The sequence below is a fragment of the Cariama cristata genome, unplaced genomic scaffold, assembly GCF_000690535.1.
Source record: "Cariama cristata isolate BGI_N322 unplaced genomic scaffold, ASM69053v1 scaffold33587, whole genome shotgun sequence".
Lineage (NCBI taxonomy): Eukaryota > Metazoa > Chordata > Aves > Cariamiformes > Cariamidae > Cariama > Cariama cristata.
Window position 1 is genome coordinate 22,132 of NW_009626561.1, and position 18,799 is coordinate 40,930.

The 18,799-nt window shown below is 42.8% G+C and overlaps 1 protein-coding gene across 1 annotated transcript; it reads right to left on the reverse strand.

Moving 5' to 3' along the window:
- Positions 1-1,391: 1,391 nt before the first annotated feature.
- GINM1 (glycoprotein integral membrane 1) lies at positions 1,392-10,962 on the reverse strand. Its single transcript, XM_009704089.1, has 7 exons — positions 10,876-10,962; positions 10,606-10,702; positions 7,626-7,797; positions 5,510-5,646; positions 4,607-4,737; positions 2,989-3,152; positions 1,392-1,500 (listed from the first exon to the last, which is right to left on the reverse strand). Exons 1-7 carry the CDS (start codon positions 10,912-10,914, stop codon positions 1,392-1,394), a joined length of 849 nt encoding a protein of 282 aa, XP_009702391.1. The 5' UTR covers positions 10,915-10,962.
- Between the last annotated feature and the right edge of the window lie 7,837 nt (positions 10,963-18,799).

Below are 18,799 nucleotides of genomic sequence, written 5' to 3' on the forward strand. Positions count from 1 at the left end.
GCCTACGCTCTAAGGACACTGAGCCTGAGGAAGTAAATGCAAAGTACAAACCTACAAGGTGCTAGAACAAAAAATAATTAAAAAAAAAAAGGGGACTTTTGAGGTGTGTCCCTGTTACCTTGGGCTGATGTATCCCACCCCGCCCTGCTGGGTGCTGGGCTTTGGTTCGGCTCTTTGCAAGGCAAGTCCATGTTAGCAACGTTTCTTGTCCCACTGCGGTGCTGTCAGGTTAGCCAGACCCCTCGAGCTGATCCTGTCACAGAGCAGCTGCAAGGCCAAGTCTCTGAGTAACTTTGAGATCTCCTTCAACTTGGATAGTCCTTCCTTAAGGGGGGCGCGGGGTGTGTCGGGGGCAAAGCCTAGCTCTTCGCCCTCACTGTAACAACCTAAGCTGGACGTGGACAATTCTGATCCCTCAAATGAGAAACTCTGCTCAGTCTAATGCCAGGCACGTCAGTTTGTTCGGTTTTTTTTTGCTAGTAATTCTTCTGACAAACAATTTTTGTAAATAAGAACGATGAAAAGCTAAAAACCAAAAAGTACCCTGCATCTAACACATTTGGCAAACTGCTGTTTTCTGTAACTAAATGTAAGCGCACGCATGAACAGTCTAATAAACAATTTAAATGTTTATTTGAAAAACATTAACAGTCAAATCGGCATGGGCAGGCAGGGCCTACTTCGCAAGAGTAAGCCAGTACTTGTGTCGAATTTTGTAGAATTTTCTTTTGAGACCTCACACTACTGCTGTACAAAAAGTACATTGTTTACAAGTGCTAACGATTTTTATGAGTGGAAGGGGCCATAAAGTGTAAAGTGCTTGAAATATAATTCTGCCTTTTTGTTTTGCTTGTATAAAATGTCCAATTACTTGAGTAACACAACTGTTTGGTAGTGATATTTTCCTTCCAAGGCACGCTCGACCCTCAGAGACCTGAAACCAGGCTGGGCAGCTTTGTTTCGGCTTGCAGGCAGAGCTGATGGTTGCGATACTCCTTCGTCCTTTTCCGAAGAATGCTACCTGTAGACTGCAGGACACCCTGAATGTCGTCCTCTCGCTATTCGGGACAGCTGACCTGCTTTATCTACGGGCGTGAAGGCAGCCAGCGTCCTGTCCAAGGTGTGGAAAAGTGACTTCACAGAAGTTAAAACCAACGGTAGCCCTCAGGGTGGAAAGCTGTCTTGTCTTGAAGCTTCTGAAAAGGCTGCATGTTTACGGAGAGGCACGGGGAAGTCAGCTTGGGGCCTCGGCCTGAGTGTCCCTTTACCAATCACTTAACTGACTTAGTTTTCTTAGTAGGAAACAAACAAGGTATTAAGATCAGGTGCCAAACTGCAGGTCAACTAAAAATTTGTTTTTAAAAAACAGTAACTCCAAAGTAAACACAGTATTAAGTACATGCTTTCTCATCTAAATTATTTTTCCTGTCCAGAAGGTCTGAAGGCAAGCTGACGGTAATCGCAGGTACAAAGCTGACTTGATCCAGGAGGAGGATGCCTCTGAAAGGTAAGATTACCTGGCGTTAGAAAACAATATACAAAACAATTCCATTTTCTAAAAATTATATTTAATCTTAAACTCCCCAAACTTAGTTTAAACTCAACGCATCAAGTATGTATTATCCTCATAATCCCTCTTTTCTGAAGCTACAATGAAAACTTGATGGGAAACTGCTTCCAAACGGCACTAACCGTGGTTTTAGAGGGCTCCCTTCACCCACTGCCTACCTCTGACACAGCAGCAGCAGCGTGGGCTCTATACGCTCCACTCCACGGTAGCCTAAAACTCCCTGCCGTCAGGAGCTGCTGTCAGGCTCTCGCACCCAATTCTCTAAGACGAGCTCCAGCCTCTGGTTTTATCAGCGTACCGTGGAATGGCATCAAGGCTGGGGGCCAGGCCCTGACTCGCATCTGCAACCGCATCGTTCACCAAAGGAGACCACCTGCTCATTCTTACTGGTCTACAGTCACAAATCGAACCTTTACCACTTTTTGCAGGACCACTTTATACAGGTAGCAAGAAAATGACTGTGTGGTTTTGGGGGGGTGGTGGTGTTGTGGTTTGGGTTTGTTTTGGTTTTTTTATTTTTAAAGGGAGGGAAGACCATCCTTCTGGCGTTACCATTTTGTGCAATGCTCTGATGAGCTGCGCACAAGCCCCATCTTCTCCAATTGGAAGAGAAATTACTGCCAACTGGTTCCTCTGCTCTCTACTGACCTCCGCCATGGACAGGCTGTCGGGGACTACTGAACAGTTTATGGGGATTAGATTTTTCTTCCTAGTTCTACTTAGTTCCAAGTTTCACACGTGGCAGTGTTAAGCTACTTGCAGCTACAAAGGGTTTCTTCACTTTTTCTGCTCTAACAAGTTAGTTACAAGAAGAACTCGTCTGACCGCACGCTTTGTGAAATGCCAGGGGGAAGCACGGTCTCTCCTGTCACTGCCACTTCCAACCTCCCCGATCTCCCACCCCTCCACTCTTCTGGCTCTGTCGGAAGGACTAAGGCCGCTCTTCTCCCTGGGTGGATACATAAATTAACTGCACCCAGGGCCGCTCAGCTGGTCGGCTGCATTTGGAGACATCAGTTGTGCCTGTTGTGGGTGATGAAGCATGCCGCTAATGTTTTCTAATGTTTCCTAATGAAAACATTTAGAGTTGTCGGAATTGTTTAGCTCTAGCTTCTACCCTCCTGTCTCAGAGCTACGTTAATGGTGTCTCACAGTGTAGTCTGTAGAAGACTTGATAAAACTTCAGCAGTACGACAGCCAAGCTAAAGATATCCCCAATGAAAGATTTTCCCATGTTCCTCTGAAATGCCTACACACCAAAAGGTCACTTGGAATGGAAAGTTACCAGCAGCCTTGTCACTGAATTGTTGCCACCATCTTCCTACAGAATGGGGTTGCTTCTTGAGAGATTTTTTTTTTTTTTTTTTAGTTAATGTTTTGCCTTCATCAGGAAAAAAAAATTAGCAAAAATTACTTACTTGTTTTCACAGGAAGGGAAAATCACTTTTAAGACTCTGAGAATAAGAGCTGCTCCAACAACCCCAACTACGATGACTTCCATCAAACTAAAGAAGATAGGTAAAGATCGAAACCAGAATCTGCACAACCCTTTTCTCAAGTCTTCCACCCATTGGCACATCACCTACAACCAAACAGGTAAAAATAAAAAGGCAGGCTGCAAAACAGAGAGTGCCGGTTTTGTAGCTACTGGTGAATCGCGTTACATGGTGATCGTTTTACTTAAACTTATGTATGGCTAAACATACATAAAAGCAGGATGGAACTGACTGATGACTTGGACATCTTTCTTGTACGAGGTTTGGAAGAGGTGAAGGTTTAGTTCTCTGCTCACCCTAGCAGAGTTCCCTGAAAGGAAAGGCGGTTTTGGAAGATAAAGGACACTCAAACAGAGCAGGTGAAGCGGGAGCTATTTGGCGTAGGTGTAGAGAAGCTAGGATACCATGGCAGGGTACAGCAGGGAACGGGTTACCAACAGGCCAAGAGAGGGGCAGGACCTTCTCTAGCCTACCTGTAACTTTCAGCCTACGATTTTAGCCCTCTCGACTCAGCAGTAGATTATAAAGTGTTTCTTTCGGCCACAGAGGAGGCCATCAAGTCCATCCTTACCTAATCTGGAACTGAAACTTCTCAGGCTCTTACAGTGTTTCTTACAGAAGGTGAGACTGATGGCCCATCTCCCAGAGGGGTAAGCACTCAAGCCGAGTCAGAAAAAGCTGATGTAATTTAAAGCTATACAATATTTGAAGTTGTTATAAATGCTTAGCTTGGTACAACTTAAATATCACAACTCGCTGTCATGAAGTACCTGTGAGGTCAGAACATTGCAGGATTTAGAAACCCATTTGATTCCTCCTGGAGTAAAAAAAAAACCAACCATTTCTCACTGCTAAGGGGTAATTTAGAAAGGTTTTTTTTTTTGAAGTTTCCTAGAGTATGTCCGTAAAAGTCTGTTGTTCTTTGTGGTTGGCTGTGGGGATTTCTTAGACTTCTGTGGAAGTCGGATACTTCACGCGATAGAAAATCCCAGTCCTTAACAAATACAAAGCAGCAAAACAGTACTCTGAGAGGTCAAGACTAGGTGAAGTAGGAATGGCAATTCTCTCTTCCAGAAATGAGTTATTACACACTATGTTGCTTTTTTTTCCAAAATTAAAGATAAAGGACCAAGGACAAAGGCCTAGGAATGTTGTCTACCTTCTTACCATCTTTAATGGATGTTCTGTTTGGTCTTTACATGAGGAAACCCCACTACCTGAATGCTAACAATGCTGGGCTGGTTTTGTTCCGTAAACATTCACAAAGGAGGAGAACATAATATCTGTAAGTGTTTCTGTAGAGGATACTAAAACGGGGAAGGAAGTTTATTCCCTCAAGCTGTAATACCAAGTAACATTCAGCTCTACTTGCACCATGTTACTGCAACTTTTCCTCCTAGAAATGTCACCAAGCTGTATGCTTTTCACCTCTGGGGAAACAAGGGAAAAAAACAGAGGGAGACAAAAAAACGCTCCTCCTTTTTAGACCAGTCTTTAAAGGTATCTAACAATTATTCAAACAAACAAACAGCAAAGCCACCTTGTAAGAAGATGGAGGCTCTATCCTAAGAGGGGTCTCTGGTAACTTGCCAGGCAATGTCTCTTCATCTACTGTAGTTTCTACTTGCCGGACGAGGTACTGACTGGTTGTTTGCAGTGGATCTTGAGTATCTGAAGAAGAAAAGCTAGATTTAGTGGGGGGCTTGCTTTTTATTTGACTCACTATTCAGGAAAACAAAGACATGCTGCATTTCTGTACTTATGGTACAGTTCTTACACATTTACAGCAAGAACACTGAAGGCTGGCTGACTTTTTTTTTGACTTGAGTAGTGAACTTGGTAAGAAGCAGCAGCAGTGTTACAGTGCAGCACTCAGCTGTGCCCTTAGCTGTAAATTTCAGCTGCTGCCAGGTTAAAAGGTGATAAACTAGATCAAAATATTAATCTCCTATGAAATCCTTGAGAGTTTTTGATTAAACAAAACTGAAATAAGATTAAGGTATAAAATAACTTCTCTTGCTTTTAAGTTATTCAAGTTTAATACCATGAAACTATTCTCTGGTTTGGAAGTGACCCAGACAGGTATTTCCTCTCCAGTTTTCTCTTTCATTCTCAGGAAACAGGGGCAGCTTTAGAGAAACTTCCATCATAGCACTGAGAGAGAAATTCCTGTGAGATGTCTGGGTCGCAGACTGGTAAGTATCAAGTGCTTCAAAGGAGAACAGATTTGAAAACAAAGAAAAAAAATACCTAGAATGTAGAAGAGTTCAATTTAGGTGTTTAAAAAAAAAACAGAAACCAAACCACATAAAACAAAACACTTCCCTATTAATGAAGAAACTGTTTCACTATGTAAAACACAGGAATAATGATGTTCTTTTGCCCTTGTAAAGCAATACATCAACTATGGGTAAAAATATTATGTAACAGCTAAGAGAAATACCTTTTCCTGAGAGGTTGGGAAGTGTAAATAACACGTCGTTGTCCCTTGGGATGGAATACAGCATGCTCTCTTTCAAAGGGACAGTGTAGTTTGAATGTCTAAGTACTCTCAGGTCCTTGACTAAAATATCTATTTCTGTTACTTAAAAAAAAAACAAGAGATGCAAACGTGTTGATATTACTGAGTTGAAAGTAAGAGTGAAGTAGGCTGGCAGAGAAAACAGTACATCACAGAAAACTCCAAGCCATTAAGATTAGACATAGGGATGTTATAAAATTAATTAGCACCCTTTGTTTTTACGTACCACACTTCTATGACTATGCCACATTAGAAAACATGCTGAACAGACTGGTTTCTCTCTCTCCCTGCAAAAGCATGTGGTAGCCACTCTGAGGTCTTTTAACCAAGTCTTACATAGCTCATTACAATCCTCTTTCAGGGAGGCATTTTAGGGCATGGGAAACTCAAGGACGTAACGAAAGAGCACTTGCAAACATTGAAAGTGTTGCTGAGGCAAGGCTGACCCTCCCGCTTTTGCGGTAATGTTGCTTTTTTTTCCAACCAACCAATGTTGTTTTCTTCCAACAACCAAAAGAATAGTTGTCTTCCTCCTCTTCCAGTGATGCGCTGGACTCACTTCACTTAATAATCACTGCAGGCATTGCTTATCTAGAAGACATTCAGCATAACTCCTACTAACATCAACAACTGCATTGTGAGGCCAAGAACTGACAGAAATCCAGAGTGTTTGTGACCATAATTATAACTGCTACTTAGAAATATAACGAACAAAAGAGGAATGAAGCATGTGATACAGTTTCACTCATGCTTTCAGAACCATAGGCCAACCAATGATCCCCTTTTGCTTCAAATACGTGCACAACAATGCAATGAAACAGATGATCGTTACCGTCTGCTGAGAACTAATGAGGAAGATGGAAAGATTTTGACTTAAAGGGACAATTAAGGAAACCAAATTTGCTTTCTGGTTGTTCTTTCCAGGTCCCTATGAAACTCTGAAATGCACTGTGCTGTCTAGTTCGAGATCTGAAACACAACACTCCTGTGCAACAACTGAACCAAACCAGGATGAGTTAGCCTCCTAACACTGCAATAAACACCCCGTTAGAAAAGCTTTGAGCCTCTCAGTGGGATTTTTCATTAACAGAGTAAAATTTTGACATGATGCAAATCCCTGTAAAAAAATACTGCATGCTGAGCATGCAATTAATTAAGGATCAATAGTATTACCATCATTCTCCTTAAAAAAAAAAAAAAAAAAGGCAGCAGAACATAAGCCAGCTTCAAAAGAGCCTGGCGGCATGTAAGGTGCAGACATGTACTGAAACAAGAATATGACACTTTTGCTGGCTTCAGCAGCTGTTATCTTCTGTCCAGAACCTCTCTGGTTAGAAAAACAACTGTACCTTATAGGTGATTTTGAGAACTCACTTCTGCACATTTCAATCTCAGCTAGAATTGTAACCTTTCACACTCACTGGTATTCGTGCAAATACAGTTATAATTTGGTAGGTTTTTTTCTGTCCATCTCAAAATCTATGTTCATTATCAAGATCTTTATTCAAATGAATTGATTATCTTACATGCAAAATATTCTAAGGCTAAGCTCTCGGGTGGTGTGGACCTTCACAAGCCCACCTGCCGTAATAAGTTTGCTGCTGCAAGCTGTTCCCCATGCTACAGGCTTGAAACTCTTTGTTAGCTTGGAATAAACAATGGGGAAAACCTCAAGGCTCCGAACGAGCCCATGCCCCTGTTATTTATTTTGTACATTAATTTGTAAATGAAGTATTGCTTGTGAGTCTGACTTTGCTTGCCTAAGCACACGTATTGAAAGAGCATGTGACAATTAAGGATATTCTAACAAGCTTAAGGGAAAGTCATCCAACACTTAATGCTCCTATTTGTATTTTTATAATTAAAACTTGAAGTCTCCTCATGAAACACCCCCACTACTATACAGGCAACTTCGGTTGGTATTCTCTCCCTCAGTACTGTGCTGGCATTAGATTATGTACTTTGTGCTCTAACCACCAGCCAGACACACGTAAACCTTTTAATCCTTGGTAACTACTTGTCTCTCCTAAAGCAGAATGTTGGGTTTTTTTTTTTTACCTGTTTTCCATCAATTTCCGTCACTTCTTCCTGAATAACAATCAGCTGCAAATCAGAACTGGACGCCAAAGGCCACTCGTGAACCATGATGCGAACACTGACGGTTCCCAGGCGCTGCTGATCCGGTAAGTTATCCAAGTTTCCAGCCTCCACTGTTAACACACAACGTCACAGTTTGCAGAGAGGCACCACCCCAACAAGAACGCAGCATACAACCATGGGGCAAACAGTTGCAACTCTGACACAGATACCTTTGCACACGCAGCATCTGAACGGAAAAGTCATGACAACTACAGAGGGCCACTAGCATCAAACCAGAGATGCCCGAACAGTTGTACGAAGTCTGTACTATGCTGATGTCCATAACGCTTCCAGTAACCGCTGTCAGAAGCAGCAGTAATGTGGGCAACAGGTAAAACAGATGCCGTGATTTTTTATCAGTATATCACCAAATCAAACTTGGAGCAGGGCTCATGCTCTAACACAGCAGGTAACGGCAGCGCTGTACGATCCCCAGCCTGAGGGAGCTTGCAGTGTCCCGTCCCGACCTCTCAGGTGTGCATTGCAGCGCTCGTTGGCTTCGCTATGGCTGCATTCTTATTTCAGTTGTCCAAAGGAGTTCACGAGAGCAATGCCACAGCCCAGCCAGCCACCTGTGTGAACATCTTGATTCGCACAACATTCCCCTGCCTCTCAATACAGAAACACTTTTTTTTCAAATATGCACACTGCATATACTACTCAAGATGAGTGTCAGTTCCCTCTACATGTTTTTTCTGCCCCTCTGTTTTCATATGTGACCGATGACACCTCAAACTCTCTTCCTCCCCAAAAGCTTTCAGCTATTTCAACAACCTAATATTCCACAAATACACGAGAACTGCCTTTCTACCTTCAATGTTTCTGCATAGCCTTAGTGTCCTCCTCCCAGCTACCACGCCTCTACTACAGGTGGAGGCACACTAGAACTGATGTGCTGCAGAAAAGCCAGAGCGGAGGTGATGGATCGCTCCAGCGCGCAGGTAGCAAGGTACAGGACCCCTGGCCCCTGTTTCTGAGCCCCTAGTGCTGTGTGCCACTTGCAGAGCTGAGCCTAAGAGCCAAAGTGGGGGAAGGCTGGATTAGCGTCTTTCAGTTACACATTAATAACTCAGTGCGTTTGTTACTTTTACGCTATGATCCCTTTCCTCGTTAAGCTATTTTGCTTATTTTAAATATAGAAAAATACTTTTTGGCATCATTTAGCAATCTCTTCCATTGTGAAAAGAAGCAGCAGGAGGAGAGAAAGAGAAAGTTTCCCTATAGATGTGAGCCAGAGCACTACCCTGGCTGCAGAATGTCTTCTGACTTACCGCAGCAAGCATACGTTCAGGGACCAAAGCCCCTAAGATGCCAAGTAGCTGAAGCTCCCGTGGGCCCAACTTTCACGTGCCAGGCTGCTCGATCCCCACTACATTCAACAGGAGTGAAAGATACACTTCCAGAAGTGGCATTTGTGGGAACCTGAAGTGGGGATGGAGGTGCCAGGCGTGATCTGACAACAGCGTCAGGACAACAGCATTCAGGAGACTTGGCTCAAGTTTGGTTTTTACGTATATTCAGGGATATTCTTCCCCTCTGTTAACAGGTAACAAGTATCTCGATATTCCTGTAGCATTTTACAAACCTCATCTGAATCTATTGTCAAAGATTTACTAAAGTAAACAGCATAAGCATTACTTTACAGGTAACAGAGAGAGGTACCATGCTGAGGACTTGGACCCAAACACAGAGATAAGAGAGTTCCAGGATCCTAGCTTCCAGGTCAAATCAGTATTCTTCTCACTGTTTCAGATTCACGTTCATAATCGTAGTCACTGCAAGCTATACAACTACGATTTGGGAAATTAATAGGAACTACAGTAGACTGCTCAGTATCTCTCAGAATTAGTCAACAGAATCATATCTATTTTTCTGGAGTCAGTTATCTTTCAGGTAAATGACATTTTGCCATGTTTTTCTACCCTAGGATAGAAAAAATAAAATCAATAGGAATGTAACTATCCCAGAAAGAGAGAAATGAATTACTGCTCTCCCTCTCCAGAAAAGAAATAGTGTCAAATTAATAATGGATCACGCTTGGGAAGGAAGGGTTCAAGAAACAAGGCCATGGCTCAGAGAAGCAATTTAGAAAGAGCATTAGTACCCTCTAAGTAAAAGTCTGATTGTAAGGAGAGGATGACCTCAGAAACCAAGCTAGAGACTGACTGTACCTGATCCATCGAGAGATCGTTCTGAATAGAACAGGAGCCTAAATCAAATAAGCATAATGGCCCTTGTTTAATTAATTATACAGGATGCTCTGTGTATCTCAAAAGAATCACAGTACTTTCTGATCTTTCACAAAAGCTGTAGCATTGAATCAGTGGAAAAAATAGCAGTTTCAGGATAATCTGAAGTCATTAACCACTGCAGGACACTAGCAAAACTGCAGTATTTGTGCTGTAATATCCTATCCAGCAGAAACTTGTTTGTCCAATAGACACAGAAATTAGATAATAAAAAGATCTCCCTAACAATAATTCAGACTTTTGTTGCTGAATCTCCTTTTGGATATATGCCAACCAACCTAGGGACACAGCCCTTAGCAGGGTGGAGTTGCATCCTTCTGTTTACATTGTCTAGCTTGTAGTGCAAAACATTCTTTTGCAAAGACAGGCAGAGTCTGGATTTCAGATTAGATCATTTAACCATTTACATATATGGATGTGAATGTGAGTTGGGAACAAGGCAGTAATATTGTTTCCACCCATTTTAGGAGCAAAGTTATCCTATCTTAGGAAATGATTTACTTCTCCAATGCCCAAGTTTTCAGAGTATGACAACATGCAGTCATTGTAAGCTTTGGTTACTAGATAACATGGAAGCCAAATACCCCAGGGGGAAAAAAAACAGGAGGGGGGGACACAAAGAATACTCACATATTACTGTTTGACACGTTATGTGGGCAACCCCGCTCTTCATAGGGAAATCATTTAGATACACCTGTCCATTAACGTAAGTGATATTAAAAACAACCTGAAAGAAAGACGGAGAGAATGAGTGTACAGTGCCTGGCCCTATGCTGCAATTCTGTTCTCACAGGACCACGCTTCATACTGACTGATACCAGGCAAACAGATTTGCATCCACGTGCAGATTTTGTTCCACTGCATATTAATTCACTGAATAAATAGAAAAACTGGACAAACCTGCCCTTTGTGAAATTCTCCACTGGTTTTCAACATCATAACGTTGACTCTGATGGTTTCCTGGAAAAGAACAGCGAGAAGAGGTGCTAAGTTTCTGAGAAAACACCTAAGCCACTGCAGGCCACGGGACGGCCAGGGGCAATCCCCACAGCACATTCCCAGGCTTTCTCTCCAGCAGACAGAAGAAAGAGGAGTATGCCTACTTGTTTCATCTAAGGGTTGGTCTGGGTTTTTTCCCCTTTTTTAATAAAGAAGATTGATGAGAAAGAATGACAGCTGCATCCCCTTATGCACAGGGGGGTTTAAAATAAAAATAGTAACAATCAAGCTAAATTCTCATGAGAACTTGTTTCACAAGGATATAATGGAAAAGAGGTCTCTCATATTAGCTGAAAAATAATAGACAATACAAGGTAAAAATAAAATTCTCTGTAAATGTTTTTTAAGCACTCCACTTAGTCTTCAAGGTGAAATACAATTTAATACGTGTTACTAAGAACACTCAGTTTTGTCACTGTCAGCAGTAATCCTCTTTCTTTGGTTATCATTCCCAAATGATGCCACACGGGACACCTCCCAACTCACAGCTAATGGGGATTTGCTTCTTTCTTTCAAACCCCAACTGCTGCAAGTTACGGATTCGCTCACTGTCCTCTCACTTCCCCCGTGTAATTTCAGGGGCTGTTTTGCCGATGGCACCTGAATCTCCCAGGCCTGCCCCTGACAAAACCTACTCACAAAAGCCAAACCTCTCTTGGACATTGCCAAAAGCAATGACTGCCCCGCTGCTTTCCTGAGTCACCTCTTCAAAAATAACGTTAAGCTCCCTGTTTGCCTTTTGGGAGCCTTGAATGATTCTGATCATGTTTCATTTTCCTCTGGAAAACTTCTCCATGCCTTCAGCATCTTCTTTAGCTCTGTGTTTGAGTCATGGTTTAACAACTAACAGCTAAAGTCGCAATAAAATGTTGAACTTGCTCAGAATTTAAAATAAATAAATACATACAAATTTAAATACACACAAAGGCTTTTCATTTGGGATTTTTGTAAAACACTAAATTTTCAGCTAGGAAATACTTGAAGTATACAGTACCTAGTGTAACATAGTCTCAATTCATGAACAGAGAGCTTCTGAAGTGCGACTGTAATGTAAAAAAAAAATCCTTAAAACAACGGGTGTTAATCAGTATACGCAGGTAGCCAGGATTGCCAAAAACTGAAAACCAACATCTAAAGCTGATGCAGCAGAAATCTGGCATCATGAGAAGCATGGTTTACAATCTAACACAGATAACCTTTTGGTTGGAAATGACTTGTCATTGATGCGTCGGATGCACTTGTCAAATCAGCAAATAGAAATTCAATGCACTTGTCAAATCAGCAAACCAAATAGAAATCTCCTTCTCAGTGCCCCTTCCAGGAAACAGGCGTTTAGACTGACTTCTCTTCAAAACTCAGATCCTAGCTATTCACAGTCAGTGAAAACTACCAATTTGCTTAGAGAACTGGAAGTCTGTAACTGAAAATATAAACCAGATTAATCATAAAATCATAGGATGTAATCTATTCTGTCATTCTGTAATTTCCTCAAACCACTTACTTTCTTCACATGTTTCAAGACTTCTTTATATTAAAAAACAAAAAAAATCCGCCGAACTGTTAGCTCTTTTAGCTCTGGCGTTCAGAGCTGTACGTCTTTTACGCCCTCAAACTGTTTAACAGATTACCAAAACCTTGTGTCATTACCTTCTAGGTTCTTCTATTTTCTGGGAATTCAAAGGGCACAAAAGATGGATTTTCCAGGCAGCCTTAACAGTCCTTTGGTTTTTAAGCCTCAAAGGAAATTGGAGTTCTTTTACACAGAAAATATTTTGCAATCTTTTTCAACATCTACAAAGTGACTCACTGAGATTACAAGAAAAAGGAAGTGACTGATAGACTGCAACTGCTGAAAAAAATGAAAATTCCCCCCTACTTTTTTTCTTAAATCAAATGCTTTATTTGAAAACGAAGGACATAGGGCAAGACAGATACAGTCAACAATTGAGCCTTAAATGTACAAAGTGAGCTATAAACATAAAGATTAATTTTCTTCAGAACAGCTGTCAAGTCTGTTGACGTAGTATCCACAAGCACTGTCATGAATTCCAGTACGTACTTAAAATCTGCGCTTGAAGAGCATGTTACGTGTTTAAGAAATCAAAATATTTCAATGGATCACTGCCGCGCTGTCAAAGTTACAAAAAATAGATCCCAGCACGCAGACAAATAAGACAGCTTAACCACTTGCTGCCCCTGCCACGAAAAGCGAGAGCGTAGATCTCTCCTGCACATCGTCCTTCCCTCTCCTTTATGCCAACTCAGCGAGCCAATTTAGCTCATTAAACTGCCAGGAAAACTTTCCCTTTTTTTGCCAGACTATTTTCCTGTCAGTTGAACAAGCAAGGAAGAGCCAGGCAAGCATGAGAAACACAAGAAGGCAGCTGGGAGGAGGGAGCCGGGCTACTTTCCGACGGCCACAGGCTGTCGGCTCCGCTGCACGGCGTGCCGGTCCTTGCAGCATCTCCTTTGGAGATGCCTGTCCTCACCATCATCTCTAGAGATGGTGGTGCATCTCCTGAACGGCACAGGTTCATAAAACTTCTCAATGACTTAGAGCAATGACTGATACTCCACTACAGTGGCCACACCATGACCCTTGCAATTCTGTGTTCACAAGCAACAGAGAACTCATATTCTTGCCATTCCCGTGACCAGTCTGTTCTCACCCAGATCCAACAAATTCTACTGGTAACTTCCCATATTCTGTATGTCCATTCTCCCGGGTTGTCATATGTTCTTGTTTTGCCTCTTCACTAGGCAGTCTCACAAGACTTGATGCCAGTCTTGCCAAGAAATATTTCAAATAGGTCTCAAAGTTTCAGTGCTAAAAAATAATCAGTTTTCAATTTCTCTTGCTCCAAACGTTCCTGAACTGACATAAAAACATCTCAAGGACCAGTGGAAGACCAACTTTTCCAGAGTCAGAATCAGCTATATCGATGCCATTCATGACACTTATTCTTAAATCTCTCCAGTGATATCCAAAAATTTCACTCTCTCCTCGACTATTTACTCCAGTACTCAGCTACCTTTAACATTAAAAGTTTTCCTAATGTCTAACCTGAAGCTTCCTTGCTGCACTTTATGAACAGGTCGTTCGTGACTCTTCATAATATCTCCCCATGGAAAATAACAGTCCTCCAACTCGGTCTTCCTGACTTCATGCTAATGCTCTCAGCTCACTTAATCCTTCCCTGGAGGTGAGCTCCTCACTGCTGTCTTCCCATGGCTTCCCATGGGGCTTTCCAGCCCACCGTCTCCCAAAACTCAACGGGTCCTGCTGTGGCCAATCTGCCTGACCCGACACACCCCATACCGACATCTACACGAGGGCCAGAACCACAGGACACATGCTGTTCCATCCTTCACAACACCTTATCCCTTCCCGTGCTGGTGAGTGCCTTCACACCAAACGCTCCCATCTGCGCTGAAAACGGCCCTATCGCTCTCAATGCTGCTGCAGGATGTAGATGTCTCTCCTGAGTTTTCCTATGGTTTCTCATCACATGTTTTAGTGCTCCAGCAGTGATATTTACAGCGGTGATGGCCACAGCACCCGCAAAGAGCACAGCCCTTCTACCACAAATGTAGGTCATTCTGTTCTGGGACAGCCAGGCAACAGCAGCAACAGTGTGGTCACATCCATTACGGTGAACTAGGGAATTTTTGTGAACTTGGATCAGCAGAGATAAGCGGGTAGCGATCATTTTCTAATCCTTTCTCTTCCACCATGTGCTGCAACAGAACCCAGGAGTGCTAACTGGGGCAGTGTAATCCCAGCAGCAGCGCAAGATGGGGAACAGATGGCAGCAAAGAATACAAAGCATCTGGCCTAAGTTAAAAGGGAATATTCGTTAATTCTTAAAGACTCTCCATACCAATGCCACACAAATCTACAGAGAACATTTCACCTAATCTTATGAAAAGCGCCGCACAAGAGAAAGCTGTTGGCTTGAGAAATCACGCAAGAACTTCAAACAGATCTAACTACAGAAACACAGAAAAACTTCTTCCAAGGGCACTGGGGACCTGACAGGGCGCACCGCACAGTTTCTCCCAGTGCAGGGTAACTGCTAAGTCCTACACAACTGCACTGGTCACATAAACCCCATCTAGACTCAGCCGCTAGCAGCCAGCCCACTTAAAGCACAGCTGTTCTCCATCGAGGCGCTCCCAACAAAGCTCTTTCTGCACTAGAAGGCTGCGGGAAGGGGAGCGGATGGCATGGTGCCTTGCAGGATGGCCAGCTGTGCAGAGACTTGAGAGACAGACAATCTCCTCGCCACGATTACGCAGGCACCTCTGGGATATCCTGTTTGCGACAGGGAAACAGAAAGTCCAATGAAGGCTGCCAAACAGATAAGGAAAAGACAAAACTAATAACTTGTTTCTAAATTTGAAAAGAGATTATGGGGAAAAAAGTGTTCGAACAGACAAACAAAACTACCACCCAAACTCACACCGTTTGAGTCCTGGCACTCAGATGGACAGCTGCCTCCAAATAGCGTAAGCGTACATCTGCGATCCAGGGCTCCCCGATCTGTGCTTCTCGTAATTCTTTCACCAGACTCAGACCAGAGCTCTGTTGTAGGATGAGTCTTAACTGCAATCAGGCCCAACTGAGTTAAGAAATAATCATGGCACAAGTTTGCCACGACATGTTTGACTTGACAAGTTTGCAGGACGATCATTAGTCCCTCACATTTTACAAAATTTTAGCACAAAATCTTCTCCAATAAGGTTTGGCATTATTAAACTGCATGACAGTATTTAGAGCAAGATAATGAAAGCCAGTATTTGCTTACGTAACTAAAGCTGAACTATCTTTTTAAATATAAAAATCTAACAGGATGCTTTTGCTTTACTTTTCTGAACAAGCACATTTATATTCCTTCCTCGTTTACGATGATTTTTAGTACAATATCGCTTATCCTTTGCTTTGCCCTACATATGTTGCTAGAATGAATCACCTTTGCTTTCTCCCTATTAAATCAACTCATACTATGAATATTTTATCAGGAGTTTCAAAGATGAATACTTAGTCTCACATCACCGGGACATGGTTGCATCATACTGCTTTATTTTAATCAAATATACATGGAAAGATGATGTCAGATCTTTTAGGCACAAAGTTCAGAACGTGTGCCAAGCTGTTAATAGAGAAACTGGCATAAAGCGACGAAAGAAACATTTCAGCATGTCACTACTGACGAGTTTCTTCTTTGATTAAAATACATTACACTCACTGAGTATGTACTCAAACGGTGGATGCAGCGAAGATTACTTTCTTCTGTTGTGAAATAATCCATCCACACAGAAGTTTCTTGCAGCCAACAAATAATCTGAAAACAATGTTCTTCAGGCAACTAAACTGAAAAAAAAAAAACCCACCGTCTAGTAGGCAAGTATGCCATTTGGAAAGAACACTGCTAAACCAAAATTATCAAGAGGCAAACAGAGTACGCAAACTACAAAGCATTAAAATTCAGCCCACTGCGCTTTTACAGTTCCTATCAGCACACTAAAAAGAAATACTCTAAATCACAAAACCTAATTCCTGAACTTGCACCAGAAAAACACGTTACTTTAATGCGAAGGTCAGTTCTCTCATTGCATCATTCCCTGCCTTTTTTTTTTTTTTTAAAAAAAAACCCAACTTTGTCTAATATCAATCAATCTGTAACCCAGTTCTGCTTATCCAAATTTCAGGAGGAAAAAGAAAAATCAAAACATACATGCTAACGTTTAAAAAAAAGAGCCCAGATTTCAAACAGCTTATTTAAGAAATGACAAGTATTGCACAACAACGGAGGCGTTCACATTCCAGAGCTGAACAAAAGCGTTTCAGCCTTACAAAACACTATTCCAATGTTTCAAGGTTTTTCCCTCAGCCCTGCCACTATGGTTTCTGTAACGTCATGGCCATACGACGTACAAGAACGACAAAATGGGCAGCCATCAGGAGTACGCTGCCAGCAGGCTCACAGAATTGTAGAGGGCCGTCGTGGTATGCAGTCGAAGAAAACCCGAACGTGCTCATGCTGCCTGCTCCCAACCAGTCTGCAGTCCCCAGCCGTCCTGAGAAAAGCCCACCGTTATTCTGATCCCATCACCCACTCTCCCGGCTTCTGAAGCCAACCTGGCAGCGTGGCATTCCCGCTCTGCCTGTTCCCACTGCCTCGGCACTTCTGTTCCTGCCAGGCCACCATAAACCAGCTCAGCAATTCTTCTACTCAAAACTTTCTCAAGATGCATTGTTCCTTCTACACCAGAAACGATCCTGTATGTACAAAAAGAAACAGTGCAGGAGGAAACACAAGTTTTTATCTTTTTGAGATTTAAAAAGTACTACAGTAAAAATGTGTATGTCCCATTTTTGACTCTCAAAAGAGCTTTTCTGCATATAGTTATGCCACCACACCAGTATAAAGCTAACTGGCAAAAACCGAGCTGAGTGACCACCTGGGCAGCACGGCCCAAATGGACAACCCCAACGAGCACAGCCGTGCCCAGAGGGCATTCCAGCCCAGGTCCCCCGTCAGGCCCCGGCAGCACTCTAAGCCGTACCTGTCCTATTTCTGACCCTTCCTCGGGACCGCCCCGGCGCCCCTCTGCCATGCCCACTCACGCTTCCACATCCAAAGATAGCACGCGCAGATGCGGCTCCACTTGTACAATGGCCAGCTGCGACAGACAACTTTAATGCTAGTAAGTTGAAGTTCTGGTGTGAAGGTTTCCTGGCAGAAGGCAAGCATGAGGGTAGCTCCATATTCCATTGTCACTTCACGTGTCTTTTGGCAAACTGAAGCTAGCACTCCCCTTCTCAGAGGGACAGGCAACGTACCCGAGGACTGAGCTCTCTCCGCTCTCTTTAGTGCGCCTGACTTCAAGCACTCCGGCACTTTTACAGGTGTCTGAAGATCCAGATCCCCATTTTGAGACCAGAGCGAAGCAGATCTCTCTTCAAATGTTCATACAGAGAAGCAGAAATCAGGAAGTAAGCCCAGGAATCTGCTTTGCAACACAGGATGGGCCAGTGCCGGGCTTCGGTCAGGCTTTCTTGGGAACGTTTTACTTAAATTAAAAAAAAACTCCGGAGGAAAAAAGCCATAATAAATTTACCCACTGACAGCAACTTGACATTGGCTAGACCAGTGACTACAAACCCAACGCAGCTCTCCCCCTCCTTGCGCTCTCGCACTTTGGAGTTCACGACTGTAACAATTAGAGGATGTATTTAGTCATGGTTCAAGCGCAGACAGAAATACCCGTTCTCTTCTGAGGTCGAAGCTCACTGCTGCCACAGCACATCTTTTTATTCCCACTGAGAAGATCTCCTCAGTAGTACCCAAACAATTCCTTCCACTCTTTAAAAAGCCACCAAATTTAATTTAAAACTAATCTTACCGAGATGCAGCATAGGTTCTGGAACAGAAAAACAGACAGCACGATGCCCCGCCATATACTAATACATCAAAGCCCTTTTCTTGGTTCAAAGCAGGAGTACCGAACACCAGGCGCAAACGTGGACCTCATGCACTGCGTACTTCTATAGCGCGGAACCATCAAGATGTGGGCAGACATGCGTAAAAATACAATATAAATACATCCACGTTGCACAGAGGTAACTATCTCCCCCCTCCACTTGTCAGGTATTTATTTCAGCCTACCAAACCCTATATAAATGAATCATTAAAGGGAGGGGGAAAACATTACATGCGCGATAACCGAGTTCGTGGCGGATGCACAATTTTGCCCTTTTGTGCCGTTTTTGTACATTTTAGACGGACATGCGCTTAAGCAGCCGGTCAAGCACCACAGT